Source organism: Gymnodraco acuticeps, unplaced genomic scaffold, assembly GCF_902827175.1.
Source record: "Gymnodraco acuticeps unplaced genomic scaffold, fGymAcu1.1, whole genome shotgun sequence".
Taxonomy (NCBI): domain Eukaryota; kingdom Metazoa; phylum Chordata; class Actinopteri; order Perciformes; family Bathydraconidae; genus Gymnodraco; species Gymnodraco acuticeps.
In genome coordinates this window covers 1,563,551-1,586,132 of record NW_022992308.1, presented here as the reverse complement: position 1 = coordinate 1,586,132, position 22,582 = coordinate 1,563,551, and the positions used below count along the sequence as shown (strand labels likewise).

The 22,582-nt window shown below is 41.1% G+C and overlaps 2 protein-coding genes across 6 annotated transcripts in view; one reads left to right on the top strand and one right to left on the bottom strand.

Moving 5' to 3' along the window:
• Positions 1-16,786, top strand: part of atp8a1 (ATPase phospholipid transporting 8A1) — a 111,458-nt gene extending 94,672 nt beyond the window's left edge. For all 5 annotated transcript variants that reach the window (XM_034208189.1, XM_034208186.1, XM_034208188.1 and 2 more), the window contains 5 exons: positions 93-200; positions 9,715-9,803; positions 10,153-10,245; positions 12,006-12,097; positions 14,377-16,786. In XM_034208189.1, coding sequence (XP_034064080.1) covers positions 93-200; positions 9,715-9,803; positions 10,153-10,245; positions 12,006-12,097; positions 14,377-14,474 — 480 coding nt within the window. In that variant the 3' untranslated portion in view covers positions 14,475-16,786. The remainder of the gene's footprint in view (positions 1-92; positions 201-9,714; positions 9,804-10,152; positions 10,246-12,005; positions 12,098-14,376) is intronic.
• Positions 16,787-17,962: 1,176 nt separating this feature from the next.
• shisa3 (shisa family member 3) lies at positions 17,963-21,504 on the bottom strand. The gene is made up of 2 exons (XM_034208190.1): positions 20,896-21,504; positions 17,963-19,129 (listed from the first exon to the last, which is right to left on the bottom strand). Exons 1-2 carry the CDS (start codon positions 21,164-21,166, stop codon positions 18,564-18,566), a joined length of 837 nt encoding a protein of 278 aa, XP_034064081.1. The 5' UTR covers positions 21,167-21,504; the 3' UTR covers positions 17,963-18,563.
• Between the last annotated feature and the right edge of the window lie 1,078 nt (positions 21,505-22,582).

The window sequence follows — 22,582 nt, the reverse complement described above, 5'->3', positions numbered from 1 at the left end:
TGAATAAACATTTGAATACAGCTCAAATCTGTAAATTAACTCAGTTTAAATAATTTCTGTTTCCTTACTGTCCTCTGATTCTCCGCCCACAGTTCAGTCACATCGCCATCTGGGGAAGTATCGGCCTGTGGGTGGTGTTTTTCATTATCTACTCCTCCCTGTGGCCCCTCATCCCTCTGGCTCCCGACATGTCAGGAGAGGTAAGCACCCACATGCTTACACATCCACACACACACACATACACACACACACACACACACACACACACACACACACACACACACACACACACACGCACACACTGTCTCACAGCAACAACTTCCTCTGGTGCTGAAGAAACTGCTGATATAATCGTTTATCACTGACTGACCTGCAGCGCCTCATATTTCATTTTCTGCTGCAGACACATGCTGGTGGGAACATTTCTGAGTTAAACTTGACACAGGTCTTTGTAAGGAGAGCCAGATGGGTGTTAACTGTCAGACCTCTGGCTTGTGTTGCATAATGACTTAATTGGGCCAATTAGCCCAGTGTTTGCATTACTCTGCCCTCCCTCGGCTCTGAGTATCCGCAGGTGACATTGAAACAGTGAAGCAGTCTGGAAGCTAAGCAAATAGAGGATTTGGTATACACACACGCTGATGTCTTAAAAATCTTCCCAGCAATCACCAGGATCAGAATTTGAGTTTAAGATGCACTTAAAAACTAATGAAATGTTAATAAAAGATCAACTAAAAAAGCCACCTTTACTTCTGTACACTGTTTACTTGTTTGAGTTGTTATTTACATGTGAATGGGACTACTGTCTCTCTGGGTCTCCACAGGTGGTTAATGAGAGCCTATTAACCACAGGTGACGTTTCCCAGTGCATTCTGGGGAGCAGAGTGAGGCATCTTTTCATTAGGGAACAAGAACACAGCAGGAGACTGCTCAAAGAAAAAGGCTGGCACCACACAGCATGCCGAGGAAGAAAAATATCCGTCCATCAGGGATTCTGTTTGTGTGTGTGTCCTTTTTGAGATAATGCTTCTGGCATTTGGGGATTCAGTGAATGTGTAGATTGTAACAGTTCACTGCAGGGTAAGGGCTTTCGGGAGTTCAGTGCGTTTCACCATTTCTGGCTACGACTGCTCCTATTAGATGAGATACTCCAAATGTCAGACATAATTGAAAAGGATTTGAAACATAGTTGGGAATATGCCTAACGGCAGCTCACTCGAGAGATATTTTTCTGGGATATCTTGCATGAAAAACTCATGGATTAGTAAGGTCTAACTAAATAACAGTGCAGTGTTCACTATGCAAATAGGTGTTTATGTAAATACCTAAATTAGACATGATAAACCACAACAATGTACAGCCTTATGCAGACAGAATTTTACAAAAGAACATGTGATGATCAGGTATATTTCTATTGGCTATGGAAACACTCAGATTTAAGTTCAGAAGTTCAACATCTTGGAAAATATGCTCATCCACAGAGTTAAGAAGTTAATATGAGTCTTTTATCTGCCTCTTCAAAACAAGTAGACGGCTAGTAGATGGTTCCTTGAGCATTGAATAAAGAGTAGAAACAGGCTGTGGTAACATCATCTGCTTACTGGCACAGTATAATATGTTTATTAATGAGCTTTAAATGTGCAGGTCTGTTACTTTTGGACACAGCCTGTGTCCAGGCTTTGAGATAAGCTAACCAGCTGCTGACTGTTGTTTCATATTTACTATTCAGCCACTATTCATGCAAGTTAGTATTTCCTATGATTTCAAACTATTCATTTCAAGTCCACACTTAGGTAAATGTCTTAAACTTCTTATCAAACTTGCTGTTTGAATCCTTTTAAAGAGCTGTCAGTGCCGATTTGGGACAGAAGAGGTAACGGAATACAACATTCTTTGTTTACAATGCAGGTGTTGCTGTATATCTAATTGTATGGATTTCCAGGATTTTAAGTCAATGACGGCTGGCCACTTAAATGACAGAACTTACTACACATGCACACACACACACACACACACACACACACACACACACACACACACACACACACACACACACACACACACACACACACACACACACACACACACACACACACACACACACACACACACACAGGGGCGGTGGGTACATTAGCTTCACTCTACCCCCTGTTTGTGAAGCCTGGTGCTTTCATCCATGTCCTGCAGCACTTGACTGAAGACAGTAATGGTGTCCTGTGGGCAGTTGGTAACCCTACGCCCCTGCCCCAACTCAGGGATGCCAGTACATCATCAAACAGGGACACATCTCTCCGAAACCTGAGAAGGCATCAGAGACCTTGTGGCCTCTGAAGAGCAGGATAACTGTGAACCCTGATGCAGCCTCACATACTTCACTACGGCCTCCTGGATGTGTACTTGAATCTTCAAATATTTGTGTGCTCTTAGTCCTTCTCTCTATTTTTTGCATCAGCTTTTTTCTCTTTGTTCTCTTCATGCTCATCTTCTGCCCCTCCCCCCCCCCCCCCAATCGAAAAACCGCCCGAGGGCCAACAACATAACAGACACCAGAACTCCTTTCTCCTCCTGTTTCTGCTCTCACTCACTACCCAGATCAGCGCCTTTAACAAGAGACGTTAAGCAGTGCTGAGCTTTATGTGAATGCATTCATCAATGTCAAGCTAAATATTCTTTGGACGATTGACAGGACAGGTGCAGGATCTCTCCACAAAAAAAATCACACTGTTCTTTTCACAGGTACTCCCAGAACTGGCTCATCCCGCTTGCACCTCGTAAAAGTCTGACACAGTTATCAAAAGAAAATGTGAGATTATTCTGCTCCAACCGTGTAATCTGCCACGCTAAGCGGCTTAGCTTCACTTCAGGAGATGTCTCTTGTAGATGTTGTCATACTGACCTGCTGTCTGCTGAATTGCCTCTTCTATCAACACAGCTGCCTGCCGTACAGTTTATCCCTCTCTCGCTTTGCTTCTCACACACACATTTGGCTATTTTCCAATTTTTGCTGTGAGTTTGGAGCAGCTTTCAATCAAACTCAAGTTCTTGGTCATCGTTTTTACACTCTGAAAGTGTGCATCAGATTATTCTACAGGTACATCTCGGTGATAAGAAACCCTTTCTCCGATAAAACAATCTTTTATCAAGAAGTTTGTTAATTTGAAGCGTGCCAGGAATACACTCGGGGCTATCTATGTCAGCCTGTGAGGAATTGATGAGATTAAGAGCAGGAATGAAAACATTTCTAGAGAAACAGATCAAATTATTAGTTTACCGGCATTTTGAAAGAATGGTTTATATTCCGATTTATTTTGTTTAGATATAGTTGAGTTTAAAAAGCTTAGTGAGTTATTTATAAACAAGCGCAGGAATCCATCAAAATGTGCCTCGTTTCAACAAAAATCTCATGTATCTTCACTTATCCATCTGCCACTGGGTTGAAAGTCTATTTTCTGTCTTTTTATCCTTTTACTTAGAGTCAGGAACGATAGAGGTGAGAGAGTTATAATTGAAAACTTGATACCATTTTGGAGCTTCATCCATCTAGGTTTCAATTGCTTGGTTTGGTCAATTTGTTAAGTAAATTATAGTGAACACAGACGTACTTTACTATAATGTGCAGCATGTAACATGATGTGCTGCTTGTAGGGGGTCAGTTGCCAAATTATAAAGTCCTCAGGTTCTGTAATTCTTGTCAAGAAGCCACAAATGTAAGTCTGATTTATGTCTCGTATCCTTTCACCGCTCTGGTTGCACTCCATAAAGTATCATGGCAGTGTTTTGCAAGTTTTGGTCCATTGTTTTTTTGTGTTTTATTACCCTCCAGGCAGTTACTGGTTTGGAACCATCTTAAAGAGAAACTTGAAACTCAGCTAAAGACAAGTAATCCATCAAAGTGCTTCACTAAAGACATCTTCAGTTGTCAACAGGTTTTATTATAGTTGAATGCCGTGCACCTTAAAGGGCTGGGTTAGATAACAAATGATGAATTCATGTGCTGCCAATATTTCCTAAAACATCAAACACCCTGTTAGTGACGGACACTTTTCTCTTCATGTAGTCTTTCAAATGAATGATCTAAAGAAATTGATATGAATTCTGAAATTGTTGACCTTCAGCAGGCAGAACTACTACTCCTCTTCGAGAGAACAAAAAGTTCCAGATTTGTAAACTTGTGAAAGACCCAGTGATGGATTTACTGTCCCCTGTTCATCACTGCTGTTGACTTAGTCCCTCCGTGGTACTTGTGGAATCCTTTTGGTCCTTCTTTCAGACCCATGAGCGTGTCCTATGGGAGGATTCTTTTAAACTCTTGTACCCAGAACTGTTCAGCCTCCCCTGGATAATGATTGATAAACAACAGAACACATGGTGGGTGTAATAACTGGACATGGTGTACAGTATAAGTGAGATTTAATCTGCTGTACAAATACTGTAAATCACATGTGTGTAGTTGTGGCTGTCGAGTTAGAGGTATGTAGGTAAAACCTTTTTTTCTCTGTTTTCATAGTGGACGTCTTGCTGTCTTTGTTAGGCGACACACGGAGAGCATGGAGTGGTTGAAAGACCCCGCTGAGAAAGTCCTTGCTTGTTTTACACATTGACCTCTTCAGGGGTGGTTATTGGCTGATTTGTCTCTGCTGATGACATTTGGGGAATTTGTGGATTTGCCTTGTCCAAGCAAAGCTGCTTTTTTGCCCTTTTATTTGCTTTCTTACGCATTTCTGCTTTTAATGCTCTTTTCTTTTACTGAGCATGCTTGTTTCTTTCAACCTCAGTCATCTGGTCTGGCTAGACTGTGCTGCGTTTGCTATTGATCAAAAAGAAGCTTAGTATTCACAGAAATGTCTAAGAATTGCAGCCCTATTTAGCTAAATGTTTGGTTTCATCTCCAATGTCCTTCTTCTTCTTGAGGCCAGCGTTAACAGTGTTGTCTGGTTAAGCCAGCTAAATTCAGCCAAGTGGAGAATCAACATGACTAGATGCAGTCCAAAGTCAAGTCTGAGACAGGATTCAGCGGAGACTCTCAGTTGACCTAATAAAAAATGTTGTACAAAGAAGCTCTGTACATTCAGGAAGCTAATGTTTGAATATTAGCGTCAAAGGAATACAGCTGCGTAAGTGTTATAAAGTACTTTTTTCTTAAGTCTAACTGGCTGAAACCAGAGCATACTAAAGATGGGGTGAATTACCTTTACAATGGCAGGCAGGAACATCATTTAAACTGCTGAGTCTACAGGCGTTCTTAAACATGATCAGCACATGTGTCAGCTTCCCTTGATCATGTGTTAGTGGAAAAGGAAAACAATAAACATTTGGTATGGTCTTCGTATCCTTCCACATACTTCTAAAGGAGGATCATTCAATTAAATTCTATCAATTCAATCTATGTTCTTCCTTCGTACCTTAGGTCTTCCCACAGTATACTTACAGTTAAGTGTGTTGGCCACTGAGCAGCTTCCCTTCAGCAGTTAGGGATTAAGTTGCTTGGCCAATGTCCCACCAGATTTATCCAGGAGTTGAAAGGTTAGATATCCACCTCTCTCTTTTTTTTTTTTTTTTAAAGGTACCATGAGCACCATTTGCTAGTTGTGGATTGTTTTAATAAGACCACATCCTAGAGGAAGCTACAGCATTCTTGGCCCTTTTTTTTGTTGGCAGACAAAGCACTGAAAATGCTTTGTCTGCCAAGTTAGTAGCTTCCTTTTTGGATGCGGTTTTATGATCTGGAACTTGGTCACAACGTCTTTATAGAGGCTGACGACCAGAAACCTCCCAATCACAGTCAAATATAAAAACTCAGGCAGAGGGCAGGGTCTCTAGAGACGCAGATTTAGAGGGATTATCTTCATTGCTTCGCCTTTTTAAATGCGGTAGTTGGGTAGTAGAAATAGACAGGAATAATGGGTAAAGAGACTTGAATGCTATGCCTTTTTAACCAATAGGCCACCAATAATCTGACCTCTCTAACCTCTTGACCACCACATCGTCCAAGTCCACCATTTTGAAAGGAGTAGAGACACTAATGGCGCATTTCCACTACAGGGCCTCGCTCGGTATGGCTAGGCCTCGTTAAGACTGGCTCACTTTATGCTGCTGCGTTTCCATTACAGTTTAGTAGCTAGGGGCAGTAACTATAGTAACGCAGTGTAGGCGGAGCCGTGACGTCATCTTCAATGAGAACCACAGAAAAACATCAGCCGTTAGCTGTTAGCCCTCAGAGCTTACAGCTCCTCATATCTGTTCAGAAACTAGACAAAAGTTAAACAAGTACAAACCACAGACTGCCTGTGTCATGGCGAATACAGTCACTGGTTTATTTATGTCTGTAGGCCGTTGTTGTTGCCGATCTCTATTCAGAAAACACGCATTTTAAAAGGTTTTTCGCCTGCCGTCTTGTCTGCAGACTTGTCAAAGCATTAATTCATGGTTTTTACTAACCGGTATCAGTATGTTGTTACTTCGGCATCATTTTGAAACGTGTATTACAATTAAATCACGGTCAAATATGTTCATTTTGTTGTAGTTGTAGCCCCCTTGCCAGCGATTTTCTCTCTAGTTTAGCATACTCAGCCCGACTCAGCCTGGTTGTTGGCCCGGAAAGAACCTCGATTTTATGGGGCCAGAAAAACTGTGAAATAGTACCCGCTAGCCGGTACTACGCCAAGTGGAAACGCAACCAAAAACGGGCCGGGCATGGCACGACACGCTTAAAGCGAGCTCCGCGCTGTAGTAGAAATGTGCGGCCATAAGAAACAAACATCTAACATCAGTTTATAAGTCATTTTGTGTGTGTACATAAGCACACATGATTCTTTCTGTCCGCTAGTGTTGTGTCTAGTCCATCTGTCTCTCTGTGTGTGTGTGGCCATGGGGGGGTCAGTGGCCTGTGAAAACACACCCCTCCATGCCAGCGGACACTACTGTCTGTCCAGCCAGACAAGTTTATTAGTTTGTCCTAAAAATACAGCCCCGCTCCTCGGACCCCTCTCACCCCGTGCAGCTCCCAGGGGGGCCCCTGGTATGAAGCATTGCTCGCATCCACCAACAGTTTTGGCCCGGCCCGTAGTCCTGGAGCCCGGCCAGATGCCTGGAGACAAACATGTGTTGATTGTAATTGGATAGATTTGTTTGTATATTTAAACATTGACGTCAAATAGAGGTACTAACAATGAATTATGCAGCTTTTTTAGGTCTACTTTTTCTTTCAAAGCTGTTACTTATGTTAATGTATTTCTATTTCACAGTTAAGTTACAATAAGTTATTGTACCAAATGTAATTTTGTGATAAACTTGAGGTTTAAAGTATCAGTCCTGTATATACATCGTTTTGGGCCCAGAGGTATGCACAGGGATATGAATATGGTTTATAGATTTAACTTGTTAAAGACTGAGATGGTTTATTTTTCAAGCTCTCTTGACTTTGATTTAATATGCTCAGTATACATCACTGGTTTATTTTCAAAAGACTCTCAAGACAAGTTAAACGCTCCCATTAAAATGCATGATACATTGGATGAAAACGAAAATAATTAAACTGCCTCACGACAAAAAAAAAACAGTAAATGTTTCCACCAGGGCTGCGTAATTTCAGAAATTGACATGAAAATATCCCGTGCTTCGATGCAATTTTCCCTCATCTCATTCATTTTCGGCCTCCGGGGCGAGACAGAGAGGCTCTATTCATCAGTCCCATCTCAAACTGTAGGAAAAAAAATACTTTTTGATTTCCTTTCATTTGGGGTTTCCTCTTCCCCCAGTGTTTTGTCAGACATCAAAGTCAATTTGCAGGTAATGGCCAACAGATTAGCTAATTTGAGCAAACCTGGGGCTTTGATAGTTTTGACACTGATCGGTGTGTGAATGTGTGTGTGCATCCTAAGGGCCCTGCCTGTGTCACATTACAGGAAGGACACTGTCGAGGGGCCCCAGCAGTTTAAACAAGTGGCACATTACAATGCAAGGAGCAGGAGTTTGCGAGTTTTGCACTTCGACATGTAATGACAGATAGTTTCAATGCAGCGAGCCAAAGCAAACATCGTTTCACCCCAGCAAGACGATCAGCTGTCTCCCCTCCGCTCTGCACCCAAAACAACCGCCTGACACAGACACCGCTTTATGATTTTTTATTTAAATCATCACAGGCCACTGGCTGCTACTAATGAAGCATATTTCTCCTACAAATGGAGTACGAAGAAAAAGCAGTTTCTTAAAATGCCTGACTTGTTATAAATCTCATCTGAATGTGTTTTCCTTCCAGCAAGAAACATGTGTCTCAGTGAGGATCACAGCAGATTTATTTTGCTCACGAGCTTAATGTGAACATTTCTTCCATACTGATATAAGCTCATTGTTTATTACTCAGAGGAGTTTTGTGTGAACGTTAGGTCAACTTTACCGACTCTAATGATATGTTGCTCCAAAAAATAAGAATGTTATTGACACTTTTATCATATTTGTATCTACTATTTTCCACTTAAAAGGGCTTAGGCCTGCAACAAACAATATTTTGTATTATTGATTAAACTGCTAGTTATTCTAATAAATATTAGTTTGGTCTATAAAATGTAAAAAAAAAAGTAAACAAGACTGTCGAGCCGACGCATGCATAATGATCCTAAATGCTAACATTAGCATGCTACTATGCTAATTATGTTGATGTTAAACACATTATGTTTACGGTGTTCCCCATCTTAGGTGAATGTGTTTAAATGCTCAAATGTGATAATTAACACAATGCAATTATACCAAATTACTTACTTGGTTTTTTAAATAGTTGCAGGTTACTTTTCTGTGACAAACAATTAGTCTGTAGTCAACAAAGAAACACAGGGGTCATGTTCATAATTTAACAAGCCTTATTTAAAGAGTCACGTTATAGCAAATAGTATATAGCAAATAAGTTACAAATTAGTTATACATTTAGTTTTTTAGAAAAGCTACCATTGAGAATTGATTTTCATCGCAATTACCGATCATTTGATTTTCCTCTATGGAGCTTTTGTATTTATTTTAAAGCAACCATAAAATACTTTGCCAACTAGCTAATGCTTTTCAGATATGATGCGTTTTGGGCTTCCTGTGGATATTCTCTACAAACATTATAAAAATAACCTGCACCTTTAAACTTATATCATTACAGTTCATACATACAGTGGATGGCTTTTGTATTACATGTATCATTAAAAGCAGCTCAGATCCCAGTCCTGAGTCTCCTGTTGTTACTGACAGCAGCTCTCAACACAACAAACAGTTCTGTTTTCCTGTGAACGAGACACCACTGTGGAAAAACTTCACAGGTACTTCCTCTGCCCTGGAGCAGTGAGGGGGAGATCCATACACAAACATGCTATCATTTAGTCAAGGGGGCTTAACCCACTATGAGCAAGATATTTAGGCCCATCTCCTCCTTATTTCCACAACATAACTGTTTGTTTTGGGCTGCCTTTGTCATGTATGTTTTAAATGATGTGGCACTACAGAGGGTAATAACAGCTGACCTTTATCAGGTGTTTCTTCTTCATTTCATCTGATCAGCTGTTGAACTCTGCATTGTGTGTGTGTGTGTGTGTGTGTGTGTGTGTGTGTGTGTGTGTGTGTGTGTGTGTGTGTGTGTGTGTGTGTGTGTGTGTGTGTGTGTGTGTGTGTGTGTGTGTGTGTGTGTGTGTGTGTGTGTGTGTGTGTGTGTGTGTGTGTGTGTGTGTGTGTGTGTGTCAGGCGGAGATGATGTTCAGTTCGGGGGTCTTCTGGACGGGCCTGGTCTTCATCCCAATCACCTCGCTGGTCTTTGACGTGGCCTACAAAGTGTGAGTGTTCTCCGCGCTCTCCTCGCTCATCACTCCAATACACATCCTTTACCGGGAATTCCTCCAGAATATCTCCTATCTCCCCTTTTAAAAAAATCCTGCTCTAAAATGTTGGAAGTCTAGCTTCTCTAAATACTCCATGGGAAATGTCTGTGTCTGGTTGAAATCAGCGCACAGAAGATTTAAGATGTCAGGATCCATTTTCAAAGCTAAAAGTTGTATTCCCTGATGCTCTGAAAGCTTTTTGAATCAGTCAGTCGGATATTTTTACATCAGCCTATGTAGGTTTGATCCTGTTGAACCGTCTGTTAAATTAATTAATTTGACTCTACTATTGTTTAATTAACAGGGTAAAGAAGGTGTGTTTCAAGACCCTGGTGGACGAGGTGCAGGAGCTTGAAGCTTTGTCCAAAGACCCTGGAGCTGTGGTGCATGGAAAGAGGTACAGTTACACATCACGATACCACACTTTGTTCCAGGGTTTTAGATTTTACATTTATTGATATAATGTTATGTCTGTATGCGGACGTAAAACGATTTATGTTTGATAAAGCGTAGAAGACAATTACAACAACATGAAGGTAGAATTTAAGTCATTTATTCTCCGAATTATGAGTTTGTCATCCTTATTTCCTGTTTTAAATATATATATTGGAAATAAATACGTTTAAGTAGGACTTTCACTATATATTTTTTTGTAAATGTATTTAAAATTATCTTTATTTTATCAGACAGTCTCATTGAGATTAAGATGTCTTTTCCAATAGAGACATGAGAACAAGGAACATTCTCAAGAACATAATAGGCAAAACAGAAACAACATATTACACAACGAGGAGTTATAAACACAAACATATTTTTTATTATTGATATATACTGTAATATGTATATTGTTTTGGATGATATTTCCTAAAGAAACGTAATGTCAATAAATACATGACAAATTAATATACTGTATAATATTGATGCAAAGAATGCATATATTGCCATAAACACAGATTAACAACATTTCCCACAATGCCCTCATAGTGGAGACATGAAATGGGAGAGCTACAAAGTAAACTCTCTCATTGTGAAAATCATCATACGGCCCAACACTCTCACGGCTACAGAGTCGATGCCCTGTCCATTATTATTTAAGTCCAAAAAATATGAAGCATCTTTGGCAAATTCTCAAGAATAACTTGGAGGAAGAATAGTACGTAACCTCCCTGATCACTCAAAATACTCAGAGGTCCGCTGCCAACGATATTCCTCTGTGAAAAGATAAATCTTCAAATTGCTGCTAAATTGCAGCAGTTTGACTGTAATGTCAGTAATCATGACAGACGAGAAGATATCCCCGGGTTTTTTCTTCCAAATAGTGAATGTATCATTTTAGAGCTCTTATATTAAAGCCATATATTTCTTTTTTAAAAACGATTAGTTGAACCGGGTCTGCTCTGCTCTCTGGGGCCCGATGCCTGCAGCAGGAATCAGCATGGAGCAGATCAGTGTGAGATCTCCTGCTCGCTGAAAGTGATCCGAGTCTGGCCACTGTCCCAGACCCAGCAGGCACACACACACACACACACACACACACACACACACACACACACACACACACACACACACACACTTACAGAAACAAACATGTGGAGCTACAAACCCACAGAAACATGGATGATTTTGCATATTTTGCACATAAACTCATGAAGGACTCATATACACAATTTATTGGTGTTACTTGAATGCCTTCTGGCCAACGTGCTGTTTCAAATATATCACCTACACACACGCTTTGTTCTGAAGAGTTGTTTCGGCCTCACATGTGTGTGTACCAGCAGGTAGAGCGGTTGGCAGGTCCATTCACTCTGGAGTTGCTGGACAGGCTCAATGTATGGCTCATTAAATCTGCCTGTGGTGCTCAGCATGCTGCTAACACTGTGTGTGTGTGTGTGTGTGTGTGTGTGTGTGTGTGTGTGTGTGTGTGTGTGTGTGTGTGTGTGTGTGTGTGTGTGTGGTGTGTGTGTGTGTGTGTGTGTGTGTGGTGTGTGTGTGTGTGTGTGTGTGTGTGTGTGTGTGTGTGTGTGTGTGTGTGTGTGTGTGTGTGTGTGTGTGTGTGTGTGTGTGTGTGTGTGTGTGTGTGTGTGTGTGTGGTGTGTGTGTGTGTGTGTGTGTGTGTGTGTGTGTGTGTGTGTGTGTGTGTGTGTGTGTGTGTAGTTTGACGGAGAGGGCCCAGCTCCTGAAGAACGTTTTCAAGAAGAGCACCGTCAGTTTGTACCGGTCCGACTCCATGCAGCAGAACCTGCTCCGTGAGTTACACAACATGTACCTTTCTTTTTCTTTGTCTCTTTCTTCTTACTAAACGAGCATGGAGGTGAAGTTAACTCTTACCATAAAGAACAAAAATACACAGTTCATCCACGTTAGTTATCTGCTTCAAGATCTGTTCCCTCGTCAGGGAAACGGATCGAGCCTCATTACTCTTCCTCTGATGGATACTATATCTCTAAAGCCTTTGTGTTGTGGTGGTAGTAAGACTCTGCTCATCCCTCCTCTCTATATGAATACTCTGCGTTAACCAGATGCAGGTAACACACGTTAGGACTGTGTGCAAACTGTTTCCTGGCAGATCCCTTTGTACACACACTGCTTAAATAAACTGTTAGCTGATTTATTTTAATGGTGAGTTTGAGAGATGAAAACAAACAGTTTGGAAAGTACTGGATATCAAAAATCTCAATACTTTTTATCAGCTGAAAAGTTGGCACTGAAGAATCTTGTTTTTTTTATTTTGCTTGATTTCAATCACAGTTTTGTTAATTGTATTTAATTCTTTAGACATACATGTGTGTTTGACTTTCTTGATAGTTGTTTAGGATAAGGCAACATGTAACACTAATGTATCTTAAAGCCACATTCAGACACGCAGGATTAATGTAACAGTTGGAGGGTGGTAATAAGATATTTTCACTCCTTCCTCATAATAAAACTCATTGTAGCCGCTGGCAAATTACAGCAGCTGTTTTTTTAATGTTGGTATTATTTACCGGTCATTATTCAGCTGGGGTTTAATTATTATTTATTAACAGACAACTGCAAACTAAAGGTTCGGCATAGAGTAAGAACAACTTATTTTGTATTGTAAGGTATCGCAGGTTTTCGTATAAGCAGCAAAACTCAGGTTACATTCAAATCTTTCCATTGATACTCTTTAAGCATGGGTTTGGTTTTCTGTTTGTTTTTCAGTTTTTCTCTGTCCTTTGTCTGATCAGTTTTTGTTTTTTTGTGTCTCATAGGTCGGGCTGAGACCGTTGTTGTGTGATTCCTTTTTAATTTTCATTATTCAAACCTCGCCCCATTTAGAGCCTCCTCTAGCTCCCTGATAGTCGCCTCTCTCCTTCTTTTTTCCTGTTTGTCCACTTCCTGTCCTTCCCTTCGTGTGCCTGAGTTGAGTTCAGTAGAGTGAGATTTCGATGAAATGATCAAATGTTGCGCTGTTATTCCCCCACAATGCACTCGTCTCAGCGGGGCCCTTTGAACTTCCCCGCTGGCCTCCAGGTAGTGACCGAGTCATTTGACACCTGAAGGTGAGTCAGGGGTCAGAGGTCAGAAAGGAAGCCTGTAGGAAGGTTTAGTTGGTAGATCCCAGAGCTGCTGTTACACTACAGATGAAACTTTTAGGGGAGCTGTGATTACCTTTTAAAAATCCTTTATAGATTATATTTTTTCCATCATATGATTTACATTTAAGGAATAGTTTGACATTTTGGGAAAGTGTTTATTCGATGTCTTGCTAAGATTAAGAAGATCAATACAACGCTCATGTCTCCGCAGACACTTCAAGGTTGTTTTTATGGTTTAGTCTTAGCATTAAATTACATAATTGTCTATTTATCTGACAAAAAAAGACATATGCTGTATCATAAAACTCTTATTTCCCTCAAAACCAGATTCAAAACTGCCTCAACTTTGGAAACGGGTTAAAAAAAATCTTGCATCGAACAACATTATTTTTTTCATTCAGTCGGTTAGGGAAGTCTTTGAAGCTTACGAATAATAGCTTCAGAACGATAGTACTATAAGTGTTCAAATACTTTCTCCCCTTTTTAAAAGATCCCCAGGTGATTTTCTATCAGAGAAAATGGAGCCTTAGCCATGTGACTTCAATTGAACTAAGCGGCTAATACAGTCCTTTAGCTTAGCTTAGCATAGTTCCCAGTAGAAACAAAATTGTTGTTTTTCCATTATTTTGTGCAGAATAAATGAAACATAACATGTTAATATTGTGCTTTAGATTTCCTGGTAGGCGTATTACCTATAGCCAGCCTAGACTAGCTGATTTCCCCCAGATTAAGCTAAGCTAACTAGCGTTTGGCTGTAGCTTTATATTGAGTGGCCAGGCAGGAGAGCAATATCAATCTTTTTACTAACCAGGCGAATAAACATATTTCCCAAAATGTTCGACTATTCCTTTAAGTTTTGTCTGTTTGTTATTTTTTGTGCTTACGTTTATTAAAGTGTTTTTTTATTTGTTTTCTTACATTTATCAGTGATGTACATAGCTTTAACTGCTTTGTCCCATTTTCAGATGGCTACGCCTTCTCTCAAGACGAGAACGGAGTGGTGTCTCAGTCTGAGGTCATCAGAGCGTACGACACCACCAAAGAGAGGACCAACGAGTGGTGAGCCGCCGGCCTCCGCTCGGCCTCCGCTCGGCCTCCGCTCGGCCTCTCCGGAGCGATATTTACCGAGGGAAGACGAGTCGCCTCCAGCACTGAGGGAATTTTAGGAATATACGGACTTTGAAAAAGGGAAAAAAAATAAGGAACAAAACTAATTGTGTTCACTATCAGCTGTAGTTGTGTGTCCAGCAGACATGATGAGCACTGTGCTTTCTTAGCAGTCTGTGGTCTGAAGTTCTTCACTGTTCTCGCTCAGTTTCTTGGAGTGAACGTCTCCTCTCTATTCAAAATCATCTAAAATCATCTAATTAAATCAAACACCTTAACACTGGACGATGATTGGTTTTAGAGGATGTAAACTTGTGAAGGATTGCCAAAGAGCAGTCGTTTATACAATCTTCCAAGTACTAGTGAATTCGGACAACTTTAAACCAAATGTACTCACACTCCTGAGTGTATTCCAGCACTAAACGGACCACTTCAGAGCAGACATTGTAATATTTAACTTTTCTTTTTGCACTTAAGGAAGCATCTATTGTGTAAAGCCTTACATTTGCTCATGCCTTTATCCTTGTTTCTATAAAAAACACATTTGTTTCTTTTTTAGTTTCATTTTTAAAAAGTATGTAGATATCGTGCCTGGTTTTATTTTATTTTGTTCCTTTTTTTTAATTTCTTTGTTAAGAAGTTGCCTCCTGCAACTCACTGTAGTCCTGTTTCCACCGTTTTAACAGCAGAAGCATTGCTCTCGACAAATAATTGCATTCCACACATCACTCCTGTCTCAACAATCACAACGGTGCCTACGTAGAACCTTTCCCCAATAGATAGCCAAGAATAGTTTAGCCAGCTAGCTTAGACCAGTGCTCCACACACTCCTACTGAAGACAAAAACACTGTCTCCCCACCACAGTATTGCACTTGTACAATGTGAAAACTACTGTGCCTTGTGGCACGTGTGTAAACTTTAAGATTTGTTCCTGCGCAGGTGAACGAGCGGGAGGCTCTCTGATGGTGTTGTTGGAGCTGGTGATAGTGTTTCCCTAAAAATGGAGATTTTATCCTTCTAACATAAGTGCCATTAGCTTAAGGGAGAGAGAAATATTAGCCAGGAACTCACGACAATATCAAAACTACTTTGTCTCTATAGTTATTTTGTGGATTTGTATTTTTATATTGGAGATGTATGAATTTTGCATCGACTGGCTTTGTAATGAACTGTCTGTAACTTTTAGTTGTTTTTCATCCTCTGATAAACTGGCAGGATAGAAAAGATCGAATGAGGAAACTGAGCTTTCTTAAATGTCTTGTTATTATTAATATTAATATTGTTACAGCGCGATTTATTTATAATTGACTACTTAATGTCTGTGTGATTGCTTTCTTCTCCCTATGGGAGATCAAATCTGATGGAGTGTGTCAGTGTATTGCCTGCATGTGCATGTGCTGTGTGTGTGTGTGTATGCGTGTGTGTGTCACCTCTACTGTGGATAACCTCTATGTATGCATTGCATGTCTGTGTCCTCTATGTGAGACCGGGAGTTTCTGGCGTCCACTGATGTTTCTCTTGTCGTGTGTGTGAGAGAATGAATGTGTGTGTGTGTGGCTTGCTCCAGTTGACCGTCTGCACGACTCCAGGTATAGCTATGGTGTACTACTGTGTACAGATGCATGGCCCGTATGGGGAAGTGTGTGTGTTAGTGTGCGGTATGACTGTGTGTGTGCGGTCAAACTCTCGACCAGGACTGTGAGAGTTTCTGTTACTCAGCTCGCTTCGACAGGAGATGTTACACAATGCACTCGATGTACCTTTCCAGTAGTGGACATCTGGTATTATCTGGTTTCAGTATATGATTTCTCTTGGGTGTAAATGTTTGTAACTTGTTTTCTTCATGCAGTGTACCTCTGCTTTGCAGGAAAACTCTTCAGTGAGGGTTAATGATACATCGGCTGGTCTTTAATGTTACAACTTAATTGGTCGTCAAAAGTTTCCAAAACGCTGAATGTGGACTGTTGCTTTCTTTTTCCAGAAAACATAAAACACACGTTGTTGTCTGTGAAAGTCGTGGGCTGCATGAATGGAAAACACAAACTGTTCTCTGAAATGTTTAACTGTTCTACTTTAATTCTCCCTCAAGTGTTGATCACTTTACAAAAGAGAAAAAATGCACCTTTTAACTTTACTTTTAAATATTTGTTTATTTTTTCCGTCATTTCGTTCGATGATTGTTCTGCATGTTGGGATTGCAAACTTATAAGTGTTGTCTTTTACTGCCATGAAGGACTACTGAAATAAACTTTACATTCATGGAGGAACATCGTTGCATATTCTTCTTCTTTGTGATGTCTTGTGTCTCTGTGTGGCAACAAACAGGAAAAGGCAGGGAGAACAAGTCTGCCTGCGGGACACACATTATACCAATAGAGTCCATATTTGTTATGCTGTTGGAGTCGGTCAAGCTTTCACTGAAACACGAAGTGATCTGTTTTTGAATCGGGCATCCAGAATAATTTCCAAAAAACACCAAAAATGAATTGAAATAAATCAATAATACATTGCATGTGGATTCAAGGGCTGGGGTTATTTCCAGCAGGTTTAATCTCAACATGTTGCAACATACAGTATTTTAAACCTCGATTAAATGCATCTTTTTTTAATCCATCGTGGCAAATGGGAAAACCGCCACAGAACAACAACTATTATAGAGTGAGGGACAGTAAATACATTTGTTGGCAATTGTTTAAAAAAGAAGATGGAAAAATGATATCAAAATTGGTTTAATTTCATGAAAATCTAAATCCATCATTATTTATGATTGATTAAGTTAAGAGAGGAATGTTATGGCTTTAGGTCTGTTTTTTGATGAAATATAAGAAACAGAGGGATAATCAGGACTCTAACTTCGAAAAATAACCTGAACCTTTTTTGAGTCTGTGCGAACTGTCATAAAACTGATTCACAACTTATATTACTTCCTTTCATAAGCAGAGCGTGGTATGTGAGAGATGAAGACGATATGACAGCTGCGAGTATAAACAAGACCTAAAAAATATATTACTGGAATCACTCAAGTAAGTTGTATTTTGTGATAGAAAAGCAACGTGATAGCAGCACTTGAATGTAGCTTTCAAACATCCTCAAAGTGAACAGTGTGCAGGTTTCACCACACACTGATTGCCAGGTCTATTTCACAGTCAGATAACCGGAGAACAGACCCCTCTTTGTGGAGGCTTTGCTATACCTGTTGGTGCAATCTAAACCTCTATTTCTGGGGCGAGTTGTTTTTAACACTGTGACCATGCCATGCTCATTGAACACTGACAATGACTGATCTCAGCGCTGCATTCCTGCTGTGAAGTCTGGCGCAAGAGTGAGCGACAGGTAGTGAGCTGCCCGGCCGCTCCGGTTTCCTTTCTGTCTGAGTGACGATGATGAGGCTTCGTTCAGAGAGCCACATCTCACTTAACAAACATTTATCAGTGCACAGAAAGTATTGAGATACAACGTTTTATTGGCTGTAAATTAGGGAATCAATATGACAACCTTGCTCTGGGAACAATGTTTGTACAAAATCATATAAAAGTACAAATTTCCTCCAAATATACAGTCCTCTGTGTGTCCGGTCGAGGTCCTAGCGATTGTCAAAAAAAAGCAATACTTCCCTGGTTTCCAACATCTACTTTAAATCATGTAGCAATGAGTCTCAGCGCCGCTTGCCTGTGAAGTGTTTCAGTTTTATGAGGAAGGTTTGTGATAACTTGGCAAGATTTTAGTCTGTGTTGTAAGCTGTCCAGCCCTTTATAAAAATGCCAGTGAGGTCTGTTTACAATATAAGATAAAAGTGCACAAGATGGGACTCCAGCCTCTAACAGGTCTGCTGATGTGTCCTGTGATGCAGAAGGGGGGGAAACGCCTCAGGCCGCGCCGCTTTGTCGTACTTTATCCCCCTTGTCGGACCCTCTGTGTCCTTTTAGCCGGCCCAGGCCTACCACCCAAACACCACCAGCTGTGTTGCAGTGTGTCTGTCCTCGCCGGCTCACATCCAACCTTCTAGAAATCTTGTAATCCCTCCGTTTGCCCCGCCGGGAGCTGTCAACTCTGTCCGAAGTCTGCAAAGCCCTTCGCTGAGGAGAAGGGGTCGGGCTGCAGGGGGAAGAAGTACTGCTGCGGCAGGAGGAAGGCCTGGGCCGAGTGAGAGGACATGGAGGTCTGGTGGAGCTGCAGCTGGGTGTGGGTGAGGGTGGAGGGGAGTGGGTGCTGCATGCCCCCTGATGTGGGTGGGGACATGTAGGGGGGAGGTGGAGGTGGAGGCAGAGTCTGAGTGGGGTTAGAGGAGATGGTGGCAGACACCAAACAGCCGTGCTGCTGCCCCGGACCCCCGATAGAATACCTCCGCATGGAGCTTCCCCCCCCGGCCGAGCTGGAGCTGGTGGTGGCCGTGCTGGACTGTCTGGAGGGGGCGCGGAGGCTGGGGGGGGCGGAGGTGAGGATCATGGGGATGGTTTCCCCCTGGAAGCTACGCAGGGAGAAGCGGATTGGCTGCTGGGTCGGCTGCTTGGGCCGCAGGCAGGTGCAGCAGTAGACCGCCACCAGAGAGCCCACCACCACGAAGGCCACGAAGATGCTGCCCACCATCAGGAAGGGGACGTAGATGGGCTCTGAGGGCGGAGGAAACAGGCAGGTTAGGGTCAGTTAGGAGGAATCCTCCATGGGACAGAAAGCTGTGGGTTATTACATGTGTCTGTAAGAAGACACCAAATGTAGTTATTGTTATCATTCTCTATTCACATTGCTATAGAGACACCAAACAAAGAAACTGAATAAATCAGATAAAAAGCATAATTTTTAACGCTTTTTCTTCTTCAAACCCCTCTTTAACATTTACAGGCTTTAGAAAAATAAATCTGAAATGCTGTATGAAAAACTAAGACACTTTAGGTGTTATGACAACTGTTTTCTCTTCATTGTCGTTCATCATCTGTTTAGCCTCCACTTATGGATGCCCACAGGAGGAGTTATAGTTTTCACAAACACATAAACCCTTGTCTCTGCGCACAACTGCATTATAAGGCAATATAAAACAGTAACTGGTTATGTGCTGCTTATAAATCTAAAGTATTTTCCTTGTTAGTGACTGAAAACTTCAATGCTAAACATAATTTTAATAGTTAATTTATTCAAGTCCTTCATAGTATTATTTATAAAACCTAACAGAAGTATTCCTGCTGGAATACACCAACAGCTCAAGTTACTCTTAATGAAGCCCATTTGCACTTTGGGAGGAAATTAGTCAATGTTGATATTTTCATAAGAAAAATTAGGAGATTCTGAGCACACAGTCCATTCAGTTAAAGCCCAACAGCTTATCAGTTCGGGAAATGTAAAGAAAACGTTGAGGGTTAAAGGGACCGATTATTGAAGATTTCCAAACTCACAGTGGGTTAATGTAATACTGAGTCCGTCAAAGAAACCAAAGAAAATGAGTGGCTCCCTCATTGCGTTGTGATTACTTTGGTTTGCAAATCCGAAGTCAAAGTGAGTGTGTTTGGTGTTGGGCAACACAATAAGCCGGTTTGTGTGAAAAAGTTTTGAATACATTCCTGCATTGCGATTGAACTAATCTTGATTAACCTTTATGCAAATGTCTGCTTCAGATTGGTCTGGAGTTGGTTTTAAGAACACTTGTTGAGTGACTGACAGGCTGGGTCACCAGAAACTCCTCCAGGTTTACTTTTTACTCTGATAGCAATCTGCAGTGAGGTCAGGTCAAATGAAGCCACAGGAGCTCAGAGAGTTAGGTGTTGGAAACTGGACACGTCTCACTAGTATTTGAATAAAAACGACATGAAAACTTTAAGACACCAGTTGCGTATAAAGAAGCCAGGTGGCTTAAGGAAATACTTCCCGTTTTGATAATTGGACAATATTCTAGGGAAAGTGTAAGTGCAAACACATCTACTTTAGTTGTTCCTCCAACTGATGGAGCAATTTAGCGCAAATTGTTATTTTGTCCTCCAACTTTTGGCCTTTTTTGTCCCACAGAACTCACATGTATGAGTGTCTGGTTTGAGTAAATGCACCAAATCTTAAGCATACTGTTTAATTTCTTATAATTAAATCGGACAGCAGGGTAGTCTGACTTGTAGTCATGCTTTATGCTGTGTTTATTAAAGTTCAGCTGACCTCTGACCTCTCTGTAGAAACCAACGTTCCTAAAGATCAATCAGACTAAATGAGTCTTTAGTATTATTATAAGTATTTACATTTTAACCTCAGTCTTAAATATTTGTATTTGTGGTTTTTGCACCCGTCCTAATTGAGTTCATAACTTAATTTGTGAAGTTTTGCTCTAATGCTGCACTTTTTAAATAACCTGAGAAAGACTTGTTATTCTAGTAATTCCCTTTAAATGCAGTACACTTACGCGCTGCATACTCGGTGTTGTCCACCTCCCGGTCGTTGGTGCAGCCGCCCTGCTCCACCCGTGCGTCCGCGGCCGCGCAGCAGTACCGCAGCGAGCAGGAGCCGCAGCACACGGTGGCGTCCATGGTGTCAAAGTCCTCCGGACACTGGAAGCCATCATGATAATTCCCATTAGAGTCCAGCCAGCCGTGGCAGTACTCCCCCTGAGCGTCCGATATCCGCAGATTCCAGGTCAGATATCCCAGCAGCAGGCAGTTCAGCAGGCACACCATCCCGGCGAGCCGCTGGGTTCACGGTCCCTGCTCCTGTGGGCTCACCGGGTTACACAATCTTCATTGAGATGGAGTCACTGAAAGAGAAACGCGGCGATCCACACATCCGTCATCTTTCCGCTAACAAAAGCCCTTCAATAGTTCCCAAATTGCAATGCAAGAAAATCCTTAATTGAGTCTTCTGTTTAAGTCACTTCTTAAACATCTCATCACTCAAAAGTGTTCTCATCCAAACATCTGCTCCAAGTTTCACTGTGCCCAACACCGAGCTGCTGCTGAGAGTGTTTGTTGATGTCGGTGCAGAAGTTGTGCGCCCACCTCACTGCAGAGTTGCTGCTTTTGTGACTGCTCGGCTGTGTAGGCGCGCACGTAACCCCCATTAACCAGACGTGCGCATTCACGTGGTGGTGGTGGTCGCAGCTATGTCGATTAAACCTACCATGAAGGTGCCCAAATAACATAATAATAACAATGCATGGTCTTAATAACATTATTCTGCATGTAAGGAGACCCACAGTGCAGCAGTTTATTACTACTACACATAAAGCAAGACAACTATGTAATGCAGAAGAAAAACTACACCATTGTAAATGAGAACATGTCAACATCATCCTAATGAAACAAGTGGAAAGTTGTATAACTAAGAAATAAAACACGCTCTGCTCAATTAAATACAGTAATTTTGCTACTTGGTCTGTTAGCTAAAAGTTTGCTATGACTTTGTGGACATTATGTATTTTCTGTGTAGGCTACTATTGTTAGACTACGTTTGTCAACCTACTTTTTTAGCATTTATTATGTTGTATTCGTTGGGTGTCTTTTTACATATGTCCAGACACTAAAGGGGAAAATTAAGGATTCTGTGTTATTTTGTTAAAAAGATAAAACAAAACTAATCAAACTTAATCTTTCCCTAATATTTCTAACTTTTTGTGGGCAAATTAAGATCGTTTAGCAAGAGTAACATAGGTTCACTTTAATGCATGTGAAAAGAGGCATGGCTTATTCAAGGAGAGGAAGGAGAGGTTAAAGGATGTTGTTTGACACTGCATCCAACAACGGCATTATGGACTGTTAATTAGGAGTTTAATAGGTCGTCTATGAAAGTCAACATTTAAAGATTATTAGCCAATAAATATTTTTATTTGGAGCATTTTTCATACAGGCATACATATTTTATTATAAGCTCATGTCGAGACACAGTATGCATTTGAGCTGTTGAAAGGAGGGGGAAATCGTGTGTTGATCAGCAGCAGGTCCAAATTCCTCCATCTATTAATCTCTCCTCGTGTTGTTACCTATTGATGTGGCGCCCCCGTGTGGTGATGCAAACTTTTAGCTCTGCATGCTACCTGACAGGCTCCCCAGCAAGCCTTTTAAACTGAAAGCATTTGAAACATGAAGAACAAAACGTAT

Coding starts and splice junctions, on each gene's coding strand:
- shisa3 (XM_034208190.1), bottom strand. CDS start 21,166: ATGGTGTGCCTGCTGAACTGCCTGCTGCTGGGATATCTGACCTGGAAT. Junction 19,130..20,895: donor CAACACCGAGTATGCAGCGC/GTAAGTGTACTG, acceptor CTCCGCCCTCAG/AGCCCATCTACGTCCCCTTC.